The 25,664-nt window shown below is 48.8% G+C and overlaps 1 protein-coding gene across 1 annotated transcript; it reads left to right on the top strand.

Moving 5' to 3' along the window:
- Positions 1–318: 318 nt before the first annotated feature.
- Ptpn23 (protein tyrosine phosphatase non-receptor type 23) lies at positions 319–25,590 on the top strand. Its single transcript, XM_055601851.1, has 25 exons — positions 319–485; positions 12,566–12,640; positions 16,974–17,101; positions 17,344–17,420; positions 18,006–18,055; positions 18,177–18,308; positions 18,730–18,810; positions 18,884–19,015; positions 19,106–19,153; positions 19,546–19,602; positions 19,708–19,766; positions 19,935–20,014; positions 20,132–20,246; positions 20,341–20,406; positions 20,678–20,823; positions 21,086–21,403; positions 21,481–21,635; positions 21,711–21,862; positions 21,955–22,134; positions 22,224–24,015; positions 24,101–24,285; positions 24,378–24,482; positions 24,561–24,699; positions 24,780–24,893; positions 24,969–25,590. The coding sequence occupies exons 1-25, from the start codon at positions 402–404 to the stop codon at positions 25,446–25,448; spliced, it is 4,950 nt and encodes a 1,649-aa protein (XP_055457826.1). The 5' UTR covers positions 319–401; the 3' UTR covers positions 25,449–25,590.
- Positions 25,591–25,664: the final 74 nt, after the last annotated feature.

Raw genomic sequence — 25,664 nt, 5'->3', positions numbered from 1 at the left:
GGGTGACTTTTTGGAGGGCCTTCCGAGAAGGGAGAACAGCCTTACGCAAGACCGAAAACCCCAGCGGAGCCTCGAGCTTAGTGGAGGAGACCACTATTGCCACAGCGGAACCCGGAGCTTAAGGGAGAGGACTACTATTCCCAGAAACCCTTTCACCGTGAATTGGCTCTTTCCCTCTCCCAAGATCCTTCGCGCGGAGAAGACTGAGCATGTGCGAAGAGGACTGCGCCTGTGCAAAAGACTACACGGGCGCGGACTGCATCTCCCAGCAGGCTGTGGGTGCAGGCGTCAGCTCCGCGTGACGAGCAGCTTCCGGCGTGGAGGGGCGGAGTTGCGCGCTGTTGAGGCAGCTGCTGGAATTGGGAGGGGAGCGGCCCAGGGGCGGCTAGGCGCTGCCCGCCATGGAGGCCGTGCCCCGGATGCCCATGATCTGGCTGGACCTGAAGGAGGCCGGTGACTTTCACTTCCAGTCAGCGGTGAAGAAGGTGAGCACGCCTTCGCTGCGTATCTCCGTAGTCTGCCCGCGCGTGACGCCCCCTGCGCGCCTGTCCCTCCCCTGGTTCCGTCCCAGGACCCGCCGGGCGTTTTTCCTTAGGGATGGCCCTCCCCTCCCCTGCCGGCCCGTCATCTTTATCCTAGACTGGCACTGCATCCTTGTAGGGACCCTCTTTCCGACTTCTGTCCTGGACCGCCTGCATTTCTACCGAGGTTCGGCGCTTCCTTGCTAGGACGCTCCGGACCGGCTCTACCCTGTTCTTCCACGACCATGGACCCTCCACAGAGAGCGATGGCGGTCCAGGCTATGCAGAGTCCACGCTAGGCCCGAGCCTTGGTGGGCTCCCAGTTCACGATTGGACCAGGAAAGAATGTGTGTTTAAGACGGAACCCCAGTGGCCCACAGGAATGCCGGCCTCCTAGAGAGTTGAGTGTGTCTGTGTGCAGTCTGTCTGTCTAACCCTCCAATCCTGGATGGTCTCCTTACAAAATTTCTGTTCCAAAGTTTCTTTGGACCAAAAGACACAGTTTCCTGCAGTTGATAAGAGGGCTTGAGTCACGCTAGAGCTCTTGGAGGCATCCCATTAGTCATTGTGCTGGGTAGGAGTAGTCGTTTGGAGTTCACTGGGGCAAGGGGTTTCTGTGGCGAGATCAGGAGTGGCGATGGGGAATTGGGTACCCTCCGAGATACTGCGTTAGAAAGGGCCCGCAAATGGCATTGAGGCCATAGCAGAAATAGACAAGTGGGAGGCTTTTATAGGCGAGGAATAGAATAGACAGCCTAGAATCTTTGAACACTCTGTGGTGGTTGGAAAAAGAAGTGGGAGAAAGAAAATTGGTTTGGAAGTAGTTTCCGATGGACTTGCCTCCCATATTCTCTTCATCTCACCACTTCCTCAGCTCAGATCCTAATTGGTTGTATTAGTGGGGGTGGGGTGGACTCAGGTCCTGGGGGAGTATGTGTGGTGGGTATCAGACCCGGAGCCTGGCACAAGAATCTAGCCGAGCGCTCTTCCACAGAGATACACCCCCAAAGCCCAGACTGCTTCCTCATCTATAAGACCAGCATAGTAAACCAGTTAATCTCGTAATTTTGTTAATCTGGAATTTTATTAATTCTTACCCATCCTTTTTTTCCTCCGAGCCCACCCATCCTTTTAACGCAAATACATTAAGAAGGTGAATTTTTCTAAAATGTACCAAAACTGAGGAAGATAGACTCGTTATGCTGACCTCTGGTAATACAGTCTTACAGAGTAAAAGCCAGTATTTTGTTTCCCATTCAGGATTCTCTCCGATGTAACCTAATACATTGAGCATTTGTCATAGTCCTATTATATGCTTGATCTGTGTTTCTGATGTAGGTGTTCCACATTCTCTTCATAATGATCACTTCCCATTTCTTTAATAGGCTTTTTCTCCTTAATGTGCCTTTGATTGTGGAAATCCTTCTCCCTCAGTGGTTCTCAACCCTCCTGATGCTGTGACCCTTTAATACAGTTCCTTCTGTTGTGGTGACCCCAACCATAAAATTATTTCGCTGCTACTTAATGACTGTTAATTTTGCTACTGTAATGAATCATAATATACATATCTGATATACAGGATATTCGATATGTGACTCCCCCCCCCCAAGGGGTTGCAACCTACAAGTTGAGAACCTCTGTTCTACCTAAAAGAGCTTTCATTTTTGCCCCATAAAGGGGTGATAGGGCCATTCCTTAAATCTCTGTGAATTTCCAGCTTTCAAGGTCCAGTTGAACCCCGACTTCCACAAAGCTTCCCTTAATTCTTTTATCTGGATTTGTCTTTTCCTTCTGAATTTACTTCCCTTCTCCCTTTCTTTGACATCAGTTATATGTGCTATTTTTAATGTTTTTCTGTGTGTGTTTGGATGTATGGGTTAGGTGTGGTAACACATTTGTGTGGAGGTCGGAGGACAACTTACTTGCAAGAAATAGTGCTCTCCTTCCATCAGGCAGGTCCAATAGTCAAACTCTGGTCATCAGACTTAGCAGACTTAGCAGTGCTCCTCCCCTGACCCTGCTGCTCTGGTCCAGGATGTGCTGGGTTTTGTTTGTTTCTTTTGAGACAGGGTCTTATAGCTTTGGTTGTCCTGGGACTTACTGTGTCGACCAGGCTGGCTTCAAACTCACAGGCCTGCCTTAGCCTCCAAGGTGGTGCTTTTAAAGGTGTGCTCTGCTACACTCTGCTCCTCCATGTGCCATGTTTTAACCCATGTTCAGTTGGGATACCAGAGGGGCAGCTCCATGTTCCTTTAGTTTAATACTCACGACATCGGAAGACATTTCTCAAACAACTAACAGTCTAGAGTGGTGGTTCTCAGCCTTCCTAATGCTGTGACCCCTGAATACAGTTCCTCATGTTGTGGTGACCCCCAACTATAAAACTATTTTTGTTGCTACTTCATAACTATTTTTTCTACTGTTGTGAATCATAATGCATCTGATATGCAGATGGTCTTAGGCAACTCCTGTAAAAGAGTTGTTCTTGTTGTCCCAATGGGTTGTGACCCACAGATTGAGAACCACTGTTCTAGAGGGAATTTCAATTAGATTTAGATCATGTTGACCCTAAATACATGGAAAAAAAAATCTCAGCTCAGGGGCTAGACAGATGGCCAATAGAAAAATAGAACAGATGTTTTTGCAGAAGTCTGGGGTTTGGTTCCCATGACCCACATTGGTGGACCAGCTCAAAACTACTGGTAACTCCAGTTTTAGGGGAACTCTTTTCTGGCCTCTGAGGGACCTGCATCCACATATACCCATATACACTACTGTAGTAACAACAGTGTCAACCGTCAGCCTAGGCAGATTGGTGGTTACGTATTTCATCTCAGCATTTAGGAGACAGAGGCAGGAAGATTGAATTCCTGGGCTGTATAGTGAGACCCTGTTTCAAAACAAGACATAATCCGAGTTCCAAAACTCCTGGGTTTTTGGGGGCCGTATGGGGGGGAACATTGGCTAAGACAGGGCCTTGGCAGTTGTGGCCTCAAACTTGCTATATAGTAGAAGCTATGACTGAGTTCATGATCCTCAGCCTCTCCAATTACAGACAAGTGCCGCCACACTCGGGCTAGGAGATTTTTGTTTGAATGTAGCCTTTCTTGTTCTGGTCTCTCGGGTGTAGCCAAGAATGACCCTGACAACATCTGCTCTCCGTGAGAGGTGTTGCTCCAGAAACACGGTTCCTACTGGGCACGGCCACACACATCTTCAGTCCCAGCACTTGGGAAGTAGAGGCAGGTGGCTCTCTGTGAGTTCAGGAGCAGCGTGGTCACATAGTGAGTTCAACAGACCCTGTCTCAAAAGAAAACGCAAGCTGGATGAGGTGGCGCGCTCCTGTAATCCCAGCAGCCAGGGAGGCAGAGGCAGACCGATGTCTGAGTTTGAGACCAGCCTGCTCTACAAAGTGAGTCCCGGACAGTCAAGGCTACACAGAGAAACCCTGTCTCAGAACACACACAAACAAACAAACAAACAAAAAGAAAACATACACACACACACTTCCCTAAACATCAGAGGAGATACTGCATAAGCCACTCCAGAGCCTTGGAACTCTTTCTTCCCTAACTGTGGAGTCCTTGTCCTACTTTTTGCCTCTGGTCTTATTGCTGTTCTCTGTCCATGCTCTAATTGCAGAAGCTCTTCTGTTGACTTGGTAGTGACAGGTTGGATACAGTCTCAGGAGGGAGAGAGAGTGAAAATTGGTTCTGTTTCTGTCAACCTGGGAAACTATGCCGAGTCCTGGCAATGTAGACAATCATCTTCCACAGTCCTTTTTTTTTTTGTGTGCCGGGGCTTGTTAGGCATGTCCCTACCATATCCCTATAACATCGCCCTCCAGTACTAACACAAGGAGTCCATAGTCTAGTAGAAGAAATGTAAACGCTTGAGCAATTTCGTGTAAGAATAGGAATGTCTACAGGGTACCGAAGTACCCACCTAAAGAGCTTTGTGTTGGGCTCTTGCATTGGACCCAAAAAGCCCCAACGTTACAGAGTTTGGTGGTGCTGGAGAGTGAACTCTGGGCTGTGTACCCTGCCGCCTCCAGTCTCGGTGAAGGATAATCACAGTGACATTAGCTTTGGTTGTTGGTAGGAAGCTGGTAATCAGTTAACTGAACAGTAAACATTTAACCAGCTAAGGTGTAACTGTTGGCTCGTTGGTTACCCTGTAACTAAGTGGTTTTCTGTGCTTCAGGGTAGGTTGTGATTCTTTGGAGCAGCTCTTGAGAGAAATGCCCTGTTCACAATCATGTCTTTGCTTTTGCCCAGATAAACTCCATTAAATTTAAGGTTAGTTTTTCTTTTAGCAGTATTGATTGGCATTCCCAGTATGTGAAATAGAAGCCAGGAGAAGAGTAAGCTGGTTTTTTAACTGCAGTGCCAAGCTAGGTTGGCATACCTGGGCTCACATAAGCCTTTGGTGAATGAGCACTAGCCCTAAGCTGTTTCCCCCACCCCCCTTTTCAGTACCGGGGATTGAATCCAGGGGTTCAAATGAGACAAACGCTTTATTAATGAGCTACATCGTCAATCCTTGTGTGCCTTATTACCCTTTTTAAAGGCCTAGAGGGCTGACTCACCGAAAATGGGTTAACAGTGCTCTTTACCCGTGAATGCTTCGGCCACACGTGTTAAAATATTGAAAATCGTTTCTTTCCCAAACACTTACTCAGAACCAGCTACATTTGAGCAGAGGTTGGTCTCACTTAGACTGAGATGGTGCGTCCATCCGTTGTTTTTCATCGAGTGCCTATTATATATGCAAGACCTGGGAGTACGATGGTTTTGAAAAGCCCTGCCTTGTGGAGTTTATCTTGTGATGGTTCACGTAGTTACCCATCTGCTGCAGGCGTGCCTCTCATTTGTTTTACCCTCTCACACTGGCTCAATTGATCTCTGAGTGCTCATTTTCCCATCAGCGTCCTCTGGAAAACTACCTGCTGTTTAGGCCTGTCATCAGCTCACTGTAGCCTGCCTCTGTAACTTCATTCTCTCATTCCTCTTCTGTGGGACCTTTCAGACTCCCAGATCCAATTATTGCCTTGTTCGGGTCGTTCTTGAGCTCTTTCCTCATGCTCCTCAGCCCCAGTTAAGCAGGCTTCATCAGAACCCCTTCATCCTCTTAGCAGTGAGTTGTTCTCCCTGGACTCAGACAGCTATTCTGTCCTGTCAGGTGACTTGACCTAAGAAGTCTCGTGCTCGTTGCTTGATCCTGTTGCTCATCTTGTTCACAGCTGGTTTTTCAGCTTTGTGGAATTTTTTTCTCTTCTACAATTCCCACAGGACAAGTAAATGAGAAGAACAGAAGTTTAAAAACCCCTTCCTGGACACTCACCAGTAGAGGACATGAAATAGTGTTAGTTCTTTGTGTTGTTGATCTGTTTTACCTCTTACCACAGATGGAAGGACTCAGTTTATCTGCCTGAACATGTCTTTTCTACTTGTGTATAATATACAATGGCCCCATTAAAAATGACCTGGATGGGCCATAGTCTCTCCTACTTTTTCTTTTCTTTTTTTTTTTTAAGATTTATTAATTTATTATGTATACAGTGTTCTGTCTGCATGTCCCCTGCATGAAGAGGGCATCAGATCTCACTATAGATGGTTGTGAGCCACCATGTGGTTGCTGGGAATTGAACTCAAGATCTTTGGAAGAGCAGACAGCACTCTTAACCTCTGAGCCATCTCTCCAGCCTCCTTTCCCACTTAATTTCAAACACCAGAAGCCTATATACATTTCACTCAGGGTTTAGATTCTTTTCTCAGAAAGTAGTAAATTATTTGGTGTGTGTATGTGTAGATGTTTTTGTGTCTGCAGGCGCACATGTGTGCATGTGATGGTCAGAGGCCAGCCTCAGGTATGGTTCCTAAGGAGCTGTCTGCCTTAGTTTTTGAGTACGGATCTTTCACTGGTACCTAGGGCTTGTGGGTTAGGCTAGCTGACCAGCAGACCCAGGGATCTACATAACCTCTCCAGGGTTATGCTTACACACTGGTGGCACTTTGTACAGCTGTTCATGTGGGTGCTGGGAATTGAACTCAAGTCTTCATGCTTGTTTGTATGACAAGCACTTTACCAACTGAACTGTGTCTAGCTAGTTCCCCCGCTCCCGACCCGTTTTTGTTTTTTGTTTTTAAACAGGATCTTGTAGTAGACCTCAGATTTCCTTTATAGCCAAGGATGGCCTTAACAACTGATCTTGTCACCATCTCCCTCATGCTGGGATTCTATCGGAGTAAGTCAACACACCCAGTTTACAGAGTAATGAATTATTGTGTGCAGAGAGTGCCTTGTGAGTGTTGGCTGGATATCCAGTCTAGTTTTAGCATCCTCAGGGAGTTGTAACTTGAAGCTTCCTCACTCATGGCTGTTCAGACAGACCAAAGGGTTGATCAAAAGAAGTGTAGAGGGAGGCTTTAAGAGTGTGTGGGCAGACACGGTGGTGCACACCTGTAATCCCAGCACTCGGAGAGGAAGAGGCAGGCGGATCTCTGTGAGTTGGGGGCTAGCCTGGTCTACAAAGTGAGTTCAGGATAGCCAAGGCTACCCAGAGAAACCCTGTCTACAAAAACAAAACAAAACAAAAAGAATTATGTGTGGTCAGACTAGGATAGAATTTTAAGTCTGTGCTCATGCCCTGTACTTTTGACCTGGGTCAAAAGTACTGGGTGTGTTGGCTTACTCCTATAGAATCCTAGCATGAGGGAGATGGTGACAAGATCAGTTGTTAAGGCCATCGTTGGCTATAAAGGAAATCTGAGGTCTACTACAAGATCCTGTTTAAAAACAAAAACAAAAACGGGTCTGGAGCGGGGGAACTAGCTAGACACAGTTCAGTTGGTAAAGTGCTTGTCATACAATTATCAGGCTTGCTGACATGGACCAAAGGGCTGAAAGCTTTCCTTGGCAATACTCTATTGTCTGAATAAAGTTTTGTTTCATTTGAAATTCTGCAGTTGAGCATATATTGTATAAAATAACAACATTGTATATAAGACTTAATTTTATGTGCATTTTTGTTGTGCAGCCACTGAATGACCTAGATTTGATTCAATTCTGGAAATGGAAGGGAGGTTTAAAAAAAAAAAAAAAAAAAAAAAAGAAACAGTGTGATGAACCAGACATTATGATACACCTGTAGTCCCAGCCACATGGAATGCAGGGGTGGGAGGATCACATGGGCCTAGGAGTCAAAGCCCAGTCTAGACAGCAGTGAGGTAGTTTTCTAAGAAGTTCCATGTAATGCCTTTTATGCCTCATTTGCTTATTGCTTTAATTACCATGGTGAAATTTGAAAGCATTATATCAAATTAAGAGTAATGCAGAATGAGAATATGCTAGAAGAGACTGTAAGGTAGGTTTCTAAAGTCATGAGCCAAGGAATCTGGTGTGGAGTCCTACTGCCCCCATTGTTAGTTGCCGATTTTCCATTTCTCTACTCTGTAAGCAATGGCATGATTCAGAATTCTTACTTCGAGTGGTCATTAGTTGCACAGTTTTGTTATTAGAAGAGAGGAACAGCACGGAACAATGTAACCCCTGTCCCCACAGTGTTGAATGACCTTTGGTGCTACAAATGATCATATACTAATCATACAGCTCTCATCTGCAGTGTAGAATATTTTTGAGAAAGGGTGTAGCTCTGGCTGGCCTCAAACTCAGAAGTCTCTGCTTCTGCCTCACTAGTGCTTAGACTAAAGGCCTGTACTACCGCGGCTAGCTGTGACATGGAATCTTAAATTTTGAAAAGATTAACACATGAGAAGCATTCATGATTCTGAATCTTAGTATAGTAAAGGATATTTTCAGCAGAGCATTTCTTTGTTTAGGAACTAGCTCAAGTCTTTATGACAGTTCTGTTAGGTAGAGGTAGCAGGTAATATTAACCCCTTTTACATGTAAAAGCAATGAGAAAATCAAGCCCAGTCCAAAACAAGTCTGTGGGCCACACCATCCTGGACACAGCCCAATCTTAATCCAATTTTGTTAAATCCCAAGTAACTCAGGGCTCTCCTAGGACTTCCTATGGAAGTGAAGTGGCCTTCTTTTTGGTGCTTGAAATGAAAATTTTCTTTCTCTTCATTTTTCTTTTTTCCTCTCTTCCCCACTCAAGTTTGTGTGTGTATGTCTGTCTGTGTCATGTAGCAGGTGACCTCAGATTTGAGGATGACCTTGAACTCCTGATCCTCCTGCTTTGTCTCCCAAGTGCTAAGATAAAAGGTATGTCCTTCACACCAGCTGGAAATAAACACTTTTTTTTTTTAAAGATTTATTTATTTATTATGTACTCAGTAGTCTGCCTGCATATATCTGCACACCAGAAGAGGGCACCAGATTTCATTATAGATGGCTGTGAGCCACCATGTGGCTGCTGAGAACTGAACTCGGGACCTTTGGAAGAGCAGCCAGTGCTCTTAACCTCTGAGCCACCTGTCCAGCCTGAAATAAGACACTTTTATTATTTAAAAAAAAAAAAAAGAATTTGTCACCTGCAGCCCCTTTTCCGCCTTCAGCAGCTCTGATCTCTCAATTTATTTTCACTTGACATCTGTTTCTTTTTAATTCTATTTACTTATTTTACTGTACATGCATGAGTACCTGTGTGTATGTGTGCCATGGGCATGCTGCCCTGCAAATGCTAGCAGAAGGCTTCTGATCCACTAGAACCAGGCAAGGTTGTGAGACACCATGTGGATGCTGGGAATAAAACCCAGGTTCTCGGAAAGATCAACAAGTGCTCTAAACTGGTGAGCCATCTCTCCAACCCAGGCCTGTTCCTTATTCTGTGACCAAAGGGTCTTCAGCTGCTCCAAAGCTTCATGGGTTTTTCTTGTTGTTTTTTCTCTCTTTCTCTCCCAAACCACCTTCAATGGGAATATAATTTATTTGTAGTAAGTAGCTCCCATCTCAAGTGTACAGTTTAAGAGAAGCCTGACACTTCTTGGAGGTTCTCTGAATGTTAGTTGGCTACACCAACTACAGCAAACTACACCAGTATCTAAGTTTCCTTGCTCTTGGTCTGCTACTGGCTTGTTTTCCCAAATTAAATTAGGTCAGACCAGTCTGAGTTCTGTAGAGTCTCAGACCATAGGCCATCGAAAGATAGATGGGTCACTGTTCCATATACTTGAGAATTTCAGCGAACCTTTTTCCTTATTTTATAAAAAAAAAGTTCCTATGTCTGTTTAGTGTGTATGTGTGTATATGTATGTATATATGTGTATGATGCATGTGGAGATCAGAGGCCACGTGAGGGTCCGGGTGATAGGGCTCAGGTGGTTAGGCTTGGCAGCAGTGCCTTTACCTGCTCACCAGCCTTCTGTTCTCTTTTTCAGTGAGGCCAAATGTTTGGGTTTTCGTTATTTCTGTCACCTTATGCACCTGTGGAGAAGAACTATTTTTGAGGAACTGGCCTGAGAGTACATCTGGTGGCCATTTTCTTGATTACTAATTGATGTAGGCAGGTCCAGGTACTATAGGCAGTGCCATCCCTGGGCAAGTGAGCCTGGGCTATATAATATAAGAAAGCAACCTGAAACAGGGCAGTGATGGCGCACCTCTTTAATCCCAGCACTTTGGAGGGAGAAGCAGATGGATCTGTGAGTTCAAGGCCAGTCTAATCTACAGAGTGAGTTCCAGGACAGCCAGGGCTGTACAGAGAAACCCTGTCTCAGAACAAACAAACAAACAAACAAACAAACAGACAAGAAAGGAAGGAAACTGAGCAAGCAAGGAGCATCTAGTCGGTATGTAGTGTTCCTTCATGGGCTTTGCTTCAGTTCTTCTCCAGGTTTCTGCCTTGAGTTCTTGCCCTCTCTTCCTCCCTCGGTGATGGACTGGGATGTGGGAGTGTGAGCCAAGTAAACCCTTTCCTCTGAAGTTGATTTTGGTCAGTGTTTATCACAGCAACAGAAATGAAAACTAGGTTACTAATGCCGTGGTCTTGGGCAAATGCTCTGACCTCTGCCTCAGTTCCTCACCTCCTCATCCCTAAATGATGCTGAGACCAGAATCCATCTCTTTGCATTGTGGTAAGGATCTGGTGACTGTGGTGTTGAGGACCTTGGTGGCCCCTGGTAGGAGCTTGTTGAGTATCTGCTGCTGCTTATTCTTGGAGGAAGAGCAAATCAGTTTTCTGGACAGTCAGGGGAAGTAGCTACTTCCCCTTCACTGTTGTGTGAACAGCAGGAACAATGCTCTTGTTTTTAGGACTTTTGTGGTGTCTGATTCCTTCACCTGTATTCCACAGGGCCTTGGGGCTGCTGTTCTTTCTTTTTCTAACCTAAGGGTGGGCAAGCCTAAAACTTGCTAAAAAGGAATTGACTTAGGCCACGTTTTAGTTTTATATTTGTAGTTTAGGTAGGAGTTGAATAGATCAGAGTGGAATTACTTTTGAGTCAGTTAATCAACTTTAGATTGGCTGTGAAGCCTGTATTATTGTTTTGTTCTTTGTGTGTGTGTATGTGTGTTTACAGGTTTTATGCAGAGTAGCTTTTATCTTATAAAGCTAAAGACCACTGATAGAGGCTGAGCAGTGATGGTGCACATCTTTAGTTCCAGCACTCAGGAGGCAGAGGCAGGTGGATCTCTGAGTTCAAGGCCAGCCTGGGCTACAGAATGAGTTCCAGGCCAGCCAGGGCTACACAGAGAAACTATCTCAAAAAGCCACTTTTCAGATACCATAGCTCTTCATCAGTTCTTGAGTCATTTGTTTTCCAAATTTGAATATTGAAAAAAATTGAAAGAGTAATGAATGAAGTATTCACCCAAATCCTTATTACCCACTTAAATTTTTTTTTATTTAAGTATGTAGTCTTGTGTGAGGGTGTTTAATCAGATACACGTGCCATGGAGGTCGGACAATAACTTGCAGTGCCTGTTCTCTCCTTCCACCTTCATTTGCGTTCTGAGGATTGAACTTGGATCACCAGGATTTCATGGCAAGGCCTTGATGTCACCCACTAAACCAAATTGCAGTGCCTATTTTTTGTTGTTATATTTTTATTTCATACTTGTGAATGTTTTGTCTGGATGTACACACGTGTGCCACGTGTGTGGCGGTGAGAGGACATTGGATCCTGTGGAATTAGAGTAATAGACATTTGTGGCCATCATGTAGTTGCTGGAGGCTAAACCTAGGTGTCGTCTTCCACTCCCAAAAGCAGCACCCTGTGAGGAGGGCGCTTCGTGCTGGTTCCTATAGTGTAGGAGAGACACGTCTCCATCCTGGGAGCTGGGGTCACAAGTGTGAGCCTCCATGGCTGCTCTCTGAAGCACTCGGGATCAAATGCAGGGCTTCATGGGAGGCAGGGAAACACTTTACCCGCTGAGCTACCTCCCCAGCTCTGCTGTTTACTTTTTTATTTACTTAGTATATTTTAATCATTTATTTTTGATTCTTTATTTATGTGTATGAGTATTTTGCCTGCCTGTGTGTGCACCACGTTGTGAAGGGAGGCCCAAAGAGGGCACTGGATCCCTGAAACTGAAGTCACAGGTGGTTGTCAGCCACCCTGTGGGTGCTGGGAATTGAACCCACCTCCTGGAAAAGCAGCCTCTTCTCTGAACTGCCCAGCCGCCTCCATGCTGGCTCATTTCTCATCCACTCCTGGCGTTTCCTGAGTGGAGGAAAGTTAGAGCACTCTTTGATTGGTGCCTTCCCTGCTAGGAGGGTTTGGTTGGAAGGACTTGTCCTCTTGCTCTTGTTTGGTGCCTCTTGCCTATTTGTGCTGACTGCGTTTAGGGTTATAGTTGTGACTCTAGAACACAAAGGATCCTTGAAGGAGGTTTTAGCTGGTGACCCTTTAAGGATCTTCATAGGGCCCTTCCTGAGCTGGTGGAATCCTGGAAGGCGTAGCATGGAGGCGCCTGTTAGTCTGCACTTCATTTTCACTGGGCTCAGAGGAAGAGGGAGGAGGCCTTCACAGGCAGAACCTGTGCTGCCTGTAGCTGAGACAGCGCTCCCTGGCAACTGCCTTAGTCTCAGAACAGGGCTGCTGATCATTCTGCTTACATTTTTTTCCTCCGTCTAGTTTGTCCTGAAGAATTATGGAGAGAACCCAGAAGCCTACAATGAGGAACTAAAGAAGCTGGAGTTACTCAGACAGGTAGGAGAAAGTATTTTTAGTTAGGCACTAATTTAAAAAACAAGGCACAACTGTACCTTCTACTATTGTTTGGATTTTCAAAAACATTTTATGTAGGGTCTCAATGTAGCTCAGACTGGCCTGCTTCAGCCCCAAAAGTTCTGAGATTATAGGCATTGTTCCTTTATGTTTAAGTCTTAGTTATTTTGCTGTACTTGGGATTGAACTCATGTCTTCAAGCTTAGCAACAAGGGTTTTTTTAATTAATTTATTTTTTATTAATTACAGTTTATTCACTTTGTATCCCAGCTGTAGCCCCCTCCCTTGTCCCCTCTCAGTCCCACCCTCCTTCCCTCATCTCCCTCCATCATCTTCCTCCATGTCTACCCTCCCTCCCTCATCTCCACCCATGCCCCTCCCCAAGTCCACTGATAGGGGAGGTCCTCATCCCCTTCCCTCTGACCCTAGCCTATCAGGTCTCATCAGGACCGCCTGCATTGTCTTCCTCTGTGGCCTAGTAAGGCTGCTCCCTGCTCAGGGGGAGATGATCAAAGAGCCAGCCACTGAGTTCATGTCAAAGACAGTCCCTGTTCCCATTACTAGGGAACCCACTTGGGAGACTGAGCTGCCATGGGCTACATCTGTGCAGCAACAAGTGTTTTTTTACCTGCTAAGCTATCAGTTAGAGCAGGGTGAAGCCAGGTGTGGTGGCACATACCTTTAATCCCAGCACTTGGGAGGCAGAGGTAGGTGAATCTGTGAGTTCTAGGCCACCCTGGTCTACAGACTGAATTCCAGGACAGCCAGAATACAAAGAAACTCTGTCTTGAACACAACCCCCCCCCCAAAAAAAAAAAAAAAAAAGAGGTAAAGATCATTTTTAGTGGTATGGGTCAGAAGTTAACCTGGGCTACCAAACTGGGATTACAGAGTGAAGGCCGCTCTTCTTTTAAACACTTGCTGGAGCTGGAAAGATGGCTCAGAGGTTCGAGTACACACTGCTTCCAAAGGAACTGGATTTGGTTCTCAGCACCTGCATGAGCCTCTAATTCCAGCTCTGAGGGAACGGATGCCCTTTCTGGTTTTGGAGGGCAACTGCTCTCATATGCACACCCCACAGCCCTATGAGAATGCACAGAACTGAAAACTAAGAACTGAAGCAGAGGCTGGCAGAGCACTGCGACTTCAAGTTCAAGGCTGGCCTGGTCTACTAGTGAGTTTCGCACTACCCCCAACCCCTGTTTTTAAAGATAAGGCTCACTTTGTAGCCCTAGTTAGCCTGGAATTTACTCTGTGGATTAAGCTAGCCTTGAACTCACAGAGCTCTACCTGCCTCTGTCTCCTGAGTGTTGGATAAAGGCCAGTGCCACCACAGCCAATTAAAAAAACAAAAACCAAAAACCTTTAAACAAATATACAGACCATTTGGTTTTCATTTGGAATCAGCCAGCATTGATTCCTGTTGCTTGGAAGGAAGAGCTCTAGCTACATATGGCCACTGACAGCTGTGACCGAAAGAAGTGTGTAGGGTGAAAAGGCCTCTTGTTCCCACAGGGATGTGAGAAGAGCACAGTTCTGTGTCCAGAGTTGACTTTACAACTGGAGGCCGCTGTGCTGGGAGTTGACAGTGCAGTGTTCTGCGATCCCAGCATGCTCTCCAAGTCTGATCTACTAGTCTCTTCTTTTAATAGGAGAGCTTAATTGATTTCATTAAATGAGATTACTCATAAAGGACAGAGGCAGGCAGAGTTCTGTGAGTTCAAGGCTAGCCTGCTCCACAGAGTTCATTTCAATAAACATTTAATTGTTTGTTTTCTATATATTATTTGGGTTTTTTCCTTAATTCTTCCATTACTAACTGTTTGCCTTAAAAAGTCACTTATTTGCTGGAGGCAGTGGTGTACACCTTTAATCCCAGCTGAGGCAGGCAGATCTCTGAGGTTGAGGCCAGCCTGGTCTGCATAATGAGTTCTAGGATAGTCAAGGAAGGCTATAGAGAGAAACCCTATCTTGAAAACCTAAAACCTGAGCTGGAGAAATGGCCCAGAGGTTAAGAGCACTGGCTGCTCTTCCAGAGGTCCTAAAGTTCAATTCCCAGCAACCACATAATAGCTCACAACCATCTATTAATGAGATCTGGTGCCCTCTTCTGGAGTAGAGGTGTACATGCAAGCAAAACACTGTGTACATAATAAGCAAGTCTTTTTTTAAAATTTTAAAAAAGGAAAAACCAAAACCAACCAACCAAACAAAAATCAAAGCCTGCTTTGGGGTTTTTGGGTATATACTCAGAAATGGAATTACTGAATTATTTACTAGATTAGATTTTTGAAGAATCTGCATACTGTAATTTTGCAGTGGCTAGCCATTTTGCATTTTCACTAGCAGGACACAAGAGTCCTAATTTCACCATTCTCCCAGTATTCTTTGTTGTTTTCTGAGAGTTTGGCCATGTAGCCTAGGCTAGGCTAGAACTTGTGACCACTGAGCTTCCTGAGTGCTGGAATTACAAACATGCAACCCAAGGCTTTGCTGATTGTCTTTTTGGGGAAGGGTTGCCCCCCACAACAGGGTCTCATGTAGTCCAAGCTGGCCTTCAACTTATTTTGTAGTGAAACATGACTTGATCCTGACTCTTGCCTCTGCCTTTCAAGTGTTAGGACTACAGTCATGTGCTGCCATGCCTGGCTTATTTTACTTTTTATATTATTAATAGTCATTCTAATCAGTGTCAGGTAAAGGATGAAGCCTGTGCCAGGCACACAGGGTGAGTGTATGCTTGCTGAGAGCACCTTTGCTAAGGTATCTGAATGAGGCTGGTAGCACTCTTCTAGCTGGTGCTGCCTGGCCTTAGTTCTGGGCCTTTAGCTATTAGCATCCTAGTGAAGGCCTCTGGTCCTTTCTGCAGGATGGGACAAGGGAGACCTTATGGTGCTTCAAGCCCAGTTCCTTACTGGGGCATCTGCTGGATATATATATGTGTGTGTGTGTATATATATATATATATATACATACACACACACATACACACACACACATATGTATACATATATACATATGCATACATATATGCATATCCGTGTATATACATATACATGTATATGTATATAATATGAAAGAGACTTAAAAGAAGATAAACTGGGTTTCATTTGGTAAAGTGCCAGGCATGCAAGCATGAGAACTTGGGTTTGGATCCCCAGCATGCATATAAGCTATCAGGAATGGTTGTGCATGTTTGTAACTCTGGGGCTTGGCAGGGATACAGGGTTAGAGGAGAGGATCTAGTTGCCAGCCTAGCCAGTTGGGGAGTTCTGAGTTTCCTGAGAGACCCTGTTTCAAAAGATAAGGTGGCAAGTGATTGCGGAAGACAGCTGGTATCAGCCCTGGTCTGTGCACCTGCACACATGTGCACGTGTGAACTCTATACATACACAGAGATCCCTTCAGGAGTATTACCACAGATCATCGCTGTCAGCATTTTCAAGTATAGTCATCGGAATTCTTTCCCTTTTTGTTTGCATGTCCTATGCTTTTATAGAAATGAGATCACACTATATTCATCTGTTACTTTTTTTTTCCTAGTAGTATGTCGTGGAAATCTTAGTCTTTAGCTTAGAGAATACTTCCTTGTGTGAGTAGCCGTGACGTAAGCCATGTAAGCAGTCTTTAATGGAGAGCTGGTGGATCCAGTTTTTTAGTTTAATGCTGTGAGAAATCCTCTTGTATACATATTCAAGGATTTTTTTTTTTTTTAAATCCTCTTGGATATCTGCCCTTCCACACATCATTTTTTGAGGCAGGGTCTCAGGGTAACTTCAAACTTGTTTTGTAGCCAAGAATGGCCTTAAATGATTGATTGCTCCTCCTGTTTCTGCCTCCTGGGCTCTGGGATTATGGCTGTGCATCATCATGGCCAGCTACCCAGGAAGCCTCTAGCTGCACGACGAGAACTGTGAGGTCAAAAGAAACACAGAAACTGGAGAAATGGCTCAGCACTGAAGAGGACAGGCTGCCCTTCTAGAGGACTCAGCTTCAGTTCCCAGCACCCACATGGCAGCTCACAATCATATATTACTGAAGGGAAGTCAACTGAAGCCAATTCCCTCTTCTGGCCTCCACAAGCACCAGGCACACAGCTGGTGTACATACGTGCAGGCAAAACACCTATGCTCATAAATAATATTAAAAAAAACCTTAAATAAAAGATATTAAGCAATTATAGATTAAGTTCTAGAAATGTGGGACTGACTCAAGGCTGGCAGGATGATGTATCAAGCAACTGAAGGTGTAGAGAGGGAGCACTTTCTTTAGAATCCTGATGATTGTGAGCCTGTTTCTTCATCCTGCTTCCCAGAATGCTGTTCGTGTTGCACGGGACTTTGAGGGCTGCAGTGTCCTTCGAAAGTACCTTGGCCAGCTACACTACCTGCAGAGTCGGGTGCCCATGGGCTCAGGCCAGGAGGCTGCTGTATCTGTCACCTGGTGAGAGCGGATGGGCCGGGCTGGGAAGTTGAGAACCTAGAAGGTACTTGGACAGCTGGGATGCTTGGATAGTAGGCATGATCCTTTCCCTCTCCTTTCTCCTTGCTGCACAGGACGGGGAGTGGGTTAGTGTGATCTCCCCATAGACCCCTGTCTCTTACTGGGGTGGTTGGTCCCTTTCCCTGGCCCTTGGGCCCAGGCCAGTTCCTACCCTCAGGTTGACTAAGATGGCATGCCCACAGGACTGAGATCTTCTCAGGCAAGTCTGTGGCCCATGAGGACATCAAGTACGAGCAGGCCTGTATTCTCTACAATCTTGGTAAGCTGTGTGATCCTTTCATGGACCCTCCTCCAAGTCCTGCCAGCCCAGGGTCTCAGTTCATAAGGTTAGATGGCCAAAAAGGCTATTGTTGAATGAAAGGAAGATGCCTGGGTTCTGACACCTCTCCTGCCTCTACCACAGCACTTCTGCTGTTTTCTGTGGACCTCAGAAGTCACTTTAAAGAGCTACTCTGCTGGGCTGCCTGTCATAAAAGTTGCCACTGTGTACCCCACTAGGGAGTTATGGCCTTACTTTGCCTGGGCAGCGCCACTCTCATTCCCCAATGAAGGCACCTGACTGCTTCAGGGAGGGATGGCCTTAGATTGCTCATTCAGCCAGTCATACTGTTGGCTGGGGGAAAAGCATGGGGCTCCTCCCTTCTCTATCACCTGGCAGCTACCTAACAGGAGAAAGGATTTGGCTGGGTTTGTGGTTCTTCCTTGGGTCTCCTTGTACTGACTGCCTAGTTCCCAGAGCTGTTTCTTTGACTGGGTGACAACAGTGCCCCTTTGCTTTAGTCTCAACATATGCCTATATAATAGGCATCCCCAGGCTCTAATAGAACGTTCCCTGCCTCTCCAGGTGCACTGCATTCCATGCTGGGGGCTATGGACAAGCGGGTGTCTGAGGAGGTGAGGACGGGCGCAGTGTAAGCATGTGGGTGTGCTATGGAGGACACTGAGTGCCCTCAGCCAGCAGAGTGTGAACATTCCTGCCTTATGGAAGTGGCGTCTTCTGTCCCTTCCCTCCCAGGGCATGAAAGTCTCCTGCACCCACTTCCAGTGCGCAGCAGGTGCCTTTGCCTACTTGCGTGAGCACTTCCCACAGGCCTTCAGTGTGGACATGAGTCGCCAGATCCTCACCCTCAATGTCAACCTCATGCTGGTGAGCAGAAGGCACCCTAGTGGAGTCAAATTGTTTCTGTTTTGAGATGGGGGTCTCATTCTCTAGCTCAGGCTAGTCTGGAATTCACTGCGTGGCTCAGGATTGCTTAAATCATGGCCAGTCCTCACTCTTTTTGGAGTTAGTCATAAGTCATCAGCCCTAACTTTAGGTTGAAGTGGAGAAGAAATGACTAAGGGAGGAGTCAGTTACATCTCGATCCTGGGCCAGCCACGTGCAGGTCATAAGGGACAGTCGGGAAGGAGGCCTTGGCGTAGAGTCTTTTGAGTTCTAGGTAGATCAGATGGTAATTCTGGGAGTTGGGGAGAGTGGAGGAGAAGGGATATTTTGGTCTATCTTTTGGCTGTCAGGAAGGGAGAGACCTTCAGATGAGCAGGGTATTGACCTACACTTGTTGCTCCAGGGCCAGGCTCAGGAGTGCCTGCTGGAGAAGTCCATGCTGGACAACCGGAAGAGCTTTCTAGTGGCCCGCATCAGTGCACAGGTAGAACCAGGGCTGGGGATGAGCATGTGCTTTGCCCCTGACCTTCGTTGACTGAACTCATCCCAACTCCCAGGTGGTAGATTACTATAAGGAGGCATGCCGGGCCTTGGAAAACCCTGATACTGCTTCCCTGCTGGGCCGGATCCAGAAAGACTGGAAGAAGCTGGTCCAAATGAAGATCTACTACTTTGCAGCTGTGGCTCATGTAAGGAGAGGAGCTACTGGGTGTGGACTGGGCCAGGTGGCTGTGAGCGTAGGTGACAAGCCATGCTGCCTCTTCTTCTTTTTTTCCCAGCTGCACATGGGGAAGCAGGCTGAGGAGCAACAGAAATTTGGGGAACGGGTGAGTGGATTGTGGGTAAGAGAGGCACTTAAGAGGTCTTCCAGGCTTTTAAGATTGTGTCTTTACAGCATACTGGAGGTGGTCCTCTGCCCCACCCTTGTCCCCTCATCTTCCTCTCCACCCATGTGCCAGGTCATCATCACCTTTCTGTAGGCTTTTCATCTTCACCTCTTGCAGCCCTCATTCCTAGGGGTCTTGGGGGACATGGTGGGTTTCCCACAGGGAGGATGGCTTTTTGGAGGTGTAAGTTACAGTGGAGCTGCTTGGCCGGCATCTGCCAACTGAGCTTCTGGCCTTATGGTCAGTGATCCTGCTATCAGGTAGGATGAAGTGGGGAGATGAAACATTAGGGTCCAAGCAGGATAAGACAGACCAGGCTTTGCCCTCCACAGGTGGCCTACTTCCAGAGTGCCCTGGACAAGCTTAATGAAGCGATCAAGTTGGCCAAGGTAAAGCTGAACAAATGTGGCTGCCCTTCAGAGCCAGGAAGGTAGATGGCAAGGCTAGCTAACCTGACAGATCTCAACACTGGCCTTCTTGTCTCTCTTCCACAGGGCCAGCCCGACACTGTGCAAGATGCACTTCGATTTGCTATGGATGTCATTGGGGGAAAGTGAGTGAGTGGGACTAACACGGTTAGGTTCCTTATTAAGTATCTTGTTCCTCAGTGTTCTTGAGGGGAAGCTAACGGTGCCAGAGAGCAGTGGCCTACATGGGAATCTAGTTTGTGGATCCTTGGTGATCTGTGATTCCTTATCCCCTCCCCATTCCTGACTCCCAGATACAATTCTGCCAAGAAGGACAATGACTTCATCTACCATGAGGCTGTCCCAGCACTGGATACCCTGCAGCCTGTGAAAGGTCTGACAGCTGAGGGGAAGCTGAGAAGTGGGGTTGGCAGAGGAAGATGGGATAGGGAGGAGGCTGCCTTGCATTTTCATATATGGTCCTGATCTCTGTGATGCGCCTTGCTCTTAGGAGCTCCCTTGGTGAAACCCTTGCCAGTAAACCCCACAGACCCAGCTGTTACAGGTCCTGATATCTTTGCCAAATTGGTACCCATGGCTGCCCATGAGGCCTCATCACTATACAGGTGTGTAGGCGGGACTGGCCCTTTCTTTGGCACAGAGAGCCTTGGGGTCTCTCAAAAATTCAGGTCTCCAGCAACTGCTCTGTTTATTCCTTAGTGAGGAGAAGGCCAAGCTACTTCGCGAAATGTTGGCTAAGATTGAAGACAAGAATGAGGTCCTAGAGTAAGTGTGGACAAGTGGTGGGAGGGTGGGGACACACCAGGTTCCTGCCTCCTTGTCCTTGTGTTAATGTACTGCCCATCGCTTGTCAGGGCCTGGGTGTAGCCTGCCAGTCCATGTGGTAGTAGATGTGATAGAGGTCAGAATTTTCTTTCTCTAAGTCTTCAGTCTAATTTCAGTGGAGGGAATCAACCTAGCAGGCTCTTTATGTGGAAGGAATTGGGGTCAGCCCAGCATCCATCTGACCCTGTCCTTACTCCTCTCCCTTTCCTAGTCAGTTCATGGACTCAATGCAGCTTGATCCTGAGACAGTGGACAACCTAGACGCCTACAGCCGTATCCCGCCCCAGCTCATGGAGAAGTGTGCGGCACTCAGTGTCCGGCCTGACACTGTCAAGAACCTTGTCCAGTCTATGCAAGGTGAGCAAAGCACAAAGCAGACAGGTGTGGGGGTAGCATGCAAGCCATGGCCTCCTCCACTGAGGGTGCTGGTGAAGCCCTGGCCCAGGTATGTACCACCCAAATGCTTCTGACCGCTGAACCATGGGCTTCCTGTATTTGTAGCGGTAGCAAGTGCTGGGAAACAAGCTCTGATCCATGTGGGCATTTCTGTGTCTTGGAGGCAGAGGGCAGAGTGGTGCCTTGTCTGCCTATCTCAGTGGCTACCCCCACTACACCTCAGTGCTGTCAGGAGTGTTCACGGATGTGGAGGCCTCCCTGAAGGACATCAGGGATCTGCTTGAGGAAGATGAGCTGCAAGAGCAGAAACTGCAGGAAACCCTGGGCCAGACTGGGGCTGGCACTGGCCCCTCTGTTGCCAAGGCTGAGCTCGCAGAGGTGAGGCGAGAGTGGGCCAAGTACATGGAAGTGCATGAAAAGGCTTCCTTCACCAACAGTGAGCTGCACCGTGCTATGAATCTTCATGTTGGTAACTTGCGCCTGCTCAGTGGACCACTGGACCAGGTGCGGGCTGCCCTACCCACGCCAGCCCTCACCCCAGGTGAGCCCCGCCCATTGCTATGGGGAAAGGCTTGGAGCTGGGGTGTCTTTGAACTCACTTGCTGCTGCTGTCCTCAGAGGACAAGGCTGTGCTGCAAAACCTGAAGCGCATCCTAGCCAAGGTGCAGGAGATGCGGGACCAGCGTGTGTCCCTGGAGCAGCAGCTCCGAGAGCTGATCCAGAAGGATGACATCACTGCCTCCCTGGTCACCACTGACCACTCAGAGATAAAGGTGGGTTGGATGAACATCGAGAAAAGGTTCTGGTTTGGGGCTTTTCCTTAGGTTTGTTGTCCCCTCTTTCCTCAGAAACTGTTTGAGGAACAGCTGAAGAAATATGACCAGCTGAAGGTGTACCTGGAGCAGAACCTGGCTGCCCAGGACAACGTCCTCCGTGCACTGACTGAGGCCAACGTGCAGTATGCAGCTGTGCGGCGGGTGCTTAGTGAACTGGACCAAAAGTCAGTGCCTGCCTATGTTATTACCCCAAGCTCCATCCGGAGCTTTGTCCCTAGAGCTTGCCTCAAACTGGCCTTTTCTTTTGCCCACCAAGGTGGAACTCCACACTGCAGACCCTGGTAGCTTCCTATGAAGCCTATGAGGACCTGATGAAGAAGTCCCAGGAAGGCAAGGACTTTTATGCAGACCTGGAGAGCAAGGTAGCCACCCTGCTGGAACGGGCACAGTCCATCTGTCGTGCCCAGGAGGCCGCCCGCCAGCAGCTCCTGGACAGGTGGGTGTGGGCTCTACGCTTCATTGTGGACCCAGCCCAGGCCAGCCTGGCTTTTGGGGGCTAGCCTTACCTCCCTGCCTGTCCCATAGGGAGCTGAAGAAGAAGGCACCCCCACCTCGGCCCACAGCCCCAAAGCCATTGCTGTCCCGCCGTGACGAGAATGAGGCAGCAGAGGCTGGAGACCCACCAGAGGAGCTGCGCAGCTTGCCCCCTGATGTGGGGGTTGGCCCACGACTGCCTGACCCATTCCTAGGAACTAATGCCCCAGTCCACTTTTCTCCTGGCCCCTTCCCTACCTCCACAGGCCCAGCAACCCACTATCTCTCAGGACCCTTACCCCCTGGAACCTATCCAGGCCCTACTCAACTGATGCAGCCTAGGGCTGCAGTGCCCATGGCACCTGGGACAGTCCTCTACCCGGCCCCTGCCTACACATCGGAGCTGGGCCTTGTACCCAGATCCTCTCCACAACATGGCGTTGTAAGCGGTCCCTATGCAGGAGTAGGGCCACCCCCACCAGTTGTAGGTCTCCCGTCTGCTCCACCTCCCCAGTTCTCAGGACCTGAGCTAGCCATGGCAGTTCGGCCGGCTACCACCACAGTAGATAGTGTCCAAGCCCCTATCTCTAGCCACACAGCACCACGGCCAAACCCTACCCCAGCTCTTCCCCAGCCCTGCTTTCCAGTGCCCCAACCTGTGCCCCAACCACAGCCTCTGCCCACACCCTATACTTACTCTGTAGGGACCAAGCAGCACCTCACAGGCCCTCCACCACAGCACCATTTTCCTCCTGGGATCCCCACAGGCTTTCCAGCCCCCAGGATTGGGCCGCAGCCCCAGCCGCAACCCCAGCCACAACCCCAGCCACCACCCCAGCGGCCAGCATTTGGGCCACAACCCACACAGCAGCCTCTTCCATTCCAGCATCCACATCTCTTCCCGTCTCAGGCCCCAGGGATTCTTCCACCAGCACCAGCACCGCCACCCTACCCTTTTACCCATCAGTCCGGTGTCTTAGGGCAGCCACCGCCTGCCCTACACACCCAGCTCTATCCAGGCCCATCGCAAGACCCTCTTCCCCCACACTCAGGGGCTCTGCCTTTCCCCAGCCCTGGACCTCCTCATCCTCATCCTACCCTGGCATATGGCCCTGCCCCTTCCCCTAGGCCCCTGGGTCCTCAAGCAACCCCTGTCTCCATTCGAGGCCCCCCACCAGCCAGTCAGTCCACCCCTAGTCCCCACTTGGTGCCTTCACCTGCCCCATCGCCAGGGCCTGGCCCAGTACCTTCAAGGCCCCCAACAGCAGAGCCACCACCATGTTTGCGCCGAGGTGCCGCAGCTGCAGATCTGCTGTCTTCTAGCCCCGAGAGCCAGCATGGAGGTACTCAGCCTCCCGGGGGTGGACAGCCCCTGCTGCAGCCAACCAAGGTAGATGCAGCTGAGGGCCGTCGGCCACAGGCCCTTCGGCTAATTGAGAAGGACCCCTACGAGCATCCGGAGAGGCTGCGGCAGTTGCAGCAGGAGCTGGAGACCTTTCGGGGCCAGCTGGGGGATGCAGGAGCACTGGATGCCGCCTGGAGAGAGTTGCAAGAGGCACAGGAACATGATGCCCGAGGTCGATCCATTGCCATTGCCCGCTGCTACTCCCTGAAGAACCGGCACCAGGATGTCATGCCCTATGACAGTAACCGCGTAGTGCTGCGCTCGGGCAAAGATGACTACATCAATGCGAGCTGTGTGGAGGGGCTCTCGCCGTACTGTCCGCCCTTAGTGGCCACCCAGGCCCCGCTGCCTGGCACAGCTGCTGATTTCTGGCTCATGGTGCATGAACAGAAAGTGTCAGTCATTGTCATGCTGGTGTCTGAGGCCGAGTTGGAAAAGGTAAGAGCGTAGATGGAGGGAACTGTGGAGTGTGAAGGCAGGGAGTCCAGGAAAGCTAGCCTTAACTGTCTTGTCTGCCTTTCAGCAAAAGGTGGCACGCTACTTCCCCACCGAGAGGGGCCAGCCCATGGTGCACGGAGCCCTGAGCGTGGCGCTGAGCAGTGTTCGCACTACGGAAACCCATGTGGAGAGGGTGCTGAGCCTGCAGTTCCGCGATCAGAGCCTCAAGCGCTCTCTTGTGCATCTCCACTTCCCTACTTGGCCTGAGTTGTACGTTGACTGTTGTGGATGGTGGGGTCTAGGGCAAATTCCTTGGGTGCTTAGGGGTGAAGGCCCGGTTCACACCGGTCTTTCTCCTGCAGAGGCCTGCCAGACAGCCCCGGCAACCTGCTGCGCTTCATCCAGGAGGTGCATGCACATTATCTGCACCAGCGACCTCTGCACACACCTATTGTTGTACACTGCAGGTAGGAGCGGCAGCACCCAAGTGAGGCTTTCTCCCCTGTGGGCTCTTAGCCTGCCCTTACACTTCCTTTTTGCCACAGCTCCGGGGTGGGCCGCACAGGAGCCTTTGCGTTGCTCTATGCAGCAGTGCAGGAGGTCGAGGCTGGGAACGGGATTCCTGAGCTGCCTCAACTGGTGAGGCTGATGCGGCAGCAGAGAAAACACATGCTGCAGGAAAAAGTGAGTAGGTGGATTGGGGTGAGCTGTTCCCTTGGTGAGGATGGTCCCTGCCCAGCTGACTAGACCAAATGTGTCTCCAGCTTCACCTCAGGTTCTGCCATGAGGCGTTGGTGAGGCATGTGGAGCAGGTCCTGCAGCGCCACGGTGTGCCCCCTCCAGGCAAGCCCGTGGCCAGCGTGAGCGTCAGCCAGAAGGTGAGGGCAGTTCCTTGAGGGTTGCTGGGACAGGTCACAGCCTGGTGAAACTCCTAACTAGCTCTCCCTTCTCAGAACCACCTTCCTCAGGACTCACAGGATCTGGTCCTCGGTGGAGACGTGTCCATCAGTTCCATTCAGGCTACCATTGCCAAGCTCAGCATCCGGCCTCTAGGTGGCTTGGATTCCCCAGCTGCCAGCCTTCCAGGCCTTGTAGAACCCCCAGGTCTTCCACCAGCCAGCCTTCCAGAGCCTCCCCCTGTCACATCCTCCTCTCCTCCCCCACCCTCTTCACCTCTGCCTGAAGCCCCCCAGCCAGAGAAGGAGCCATCAGTGCCTGAAGCCCCCAGCTTAGGGCCCCCCTCCTCATCCCTGGAGCTGTTGGCCTCTCTGACTCCAGAGGCCTTTTCATTGGACAGCTCTTTACGGGGAAAGCAGCGGATGAGCAAGCAGAACTTTCTGCAGACTCAAAATGGGCAGGGTCTGAGGGCTGCCCAGCCTACAGATGATCCGCTCAGCCTCCTGGATCCACTCTGGACACTTAACAAGACCTGAACAGGCTTTGCCCATATGGGCCTCACACTATGGGTCTCCCATCCCTGATGCCGGCCTCAGGTCATGTTCTGCTCCTTTGTAGAACCTGACATTTCTAAGCTCTGGGCTACACTGAAATAATAAACCTCTTCTGTGGCCAGTGTCTGAGTTCCCCCATGCTGCCTCAGGAAGGCCAAAGACCCCTCTCCCTTTGCTGTTTATGCCACTATATTTATT

This window comes from Psammomys obesus, unplaced genomic scaffold, assembly GCF_907164565.1.
Source record: "Psammomys obesus unplaced genomic scaffold, mPsaObe1.curated_primary_1811, whole genome shotgun sequence".
In the NCBI taxonomy this organism is placed as follows: domain Eukaryota; kingdom Metazoa; phylum Chordata; class Mammalia; order Rodentia; family Muridae; genus Psammomys; species Psammomys obesus.
This window is presented reverse-complemented; position numbering and strand designations above follow the sequence as displayed.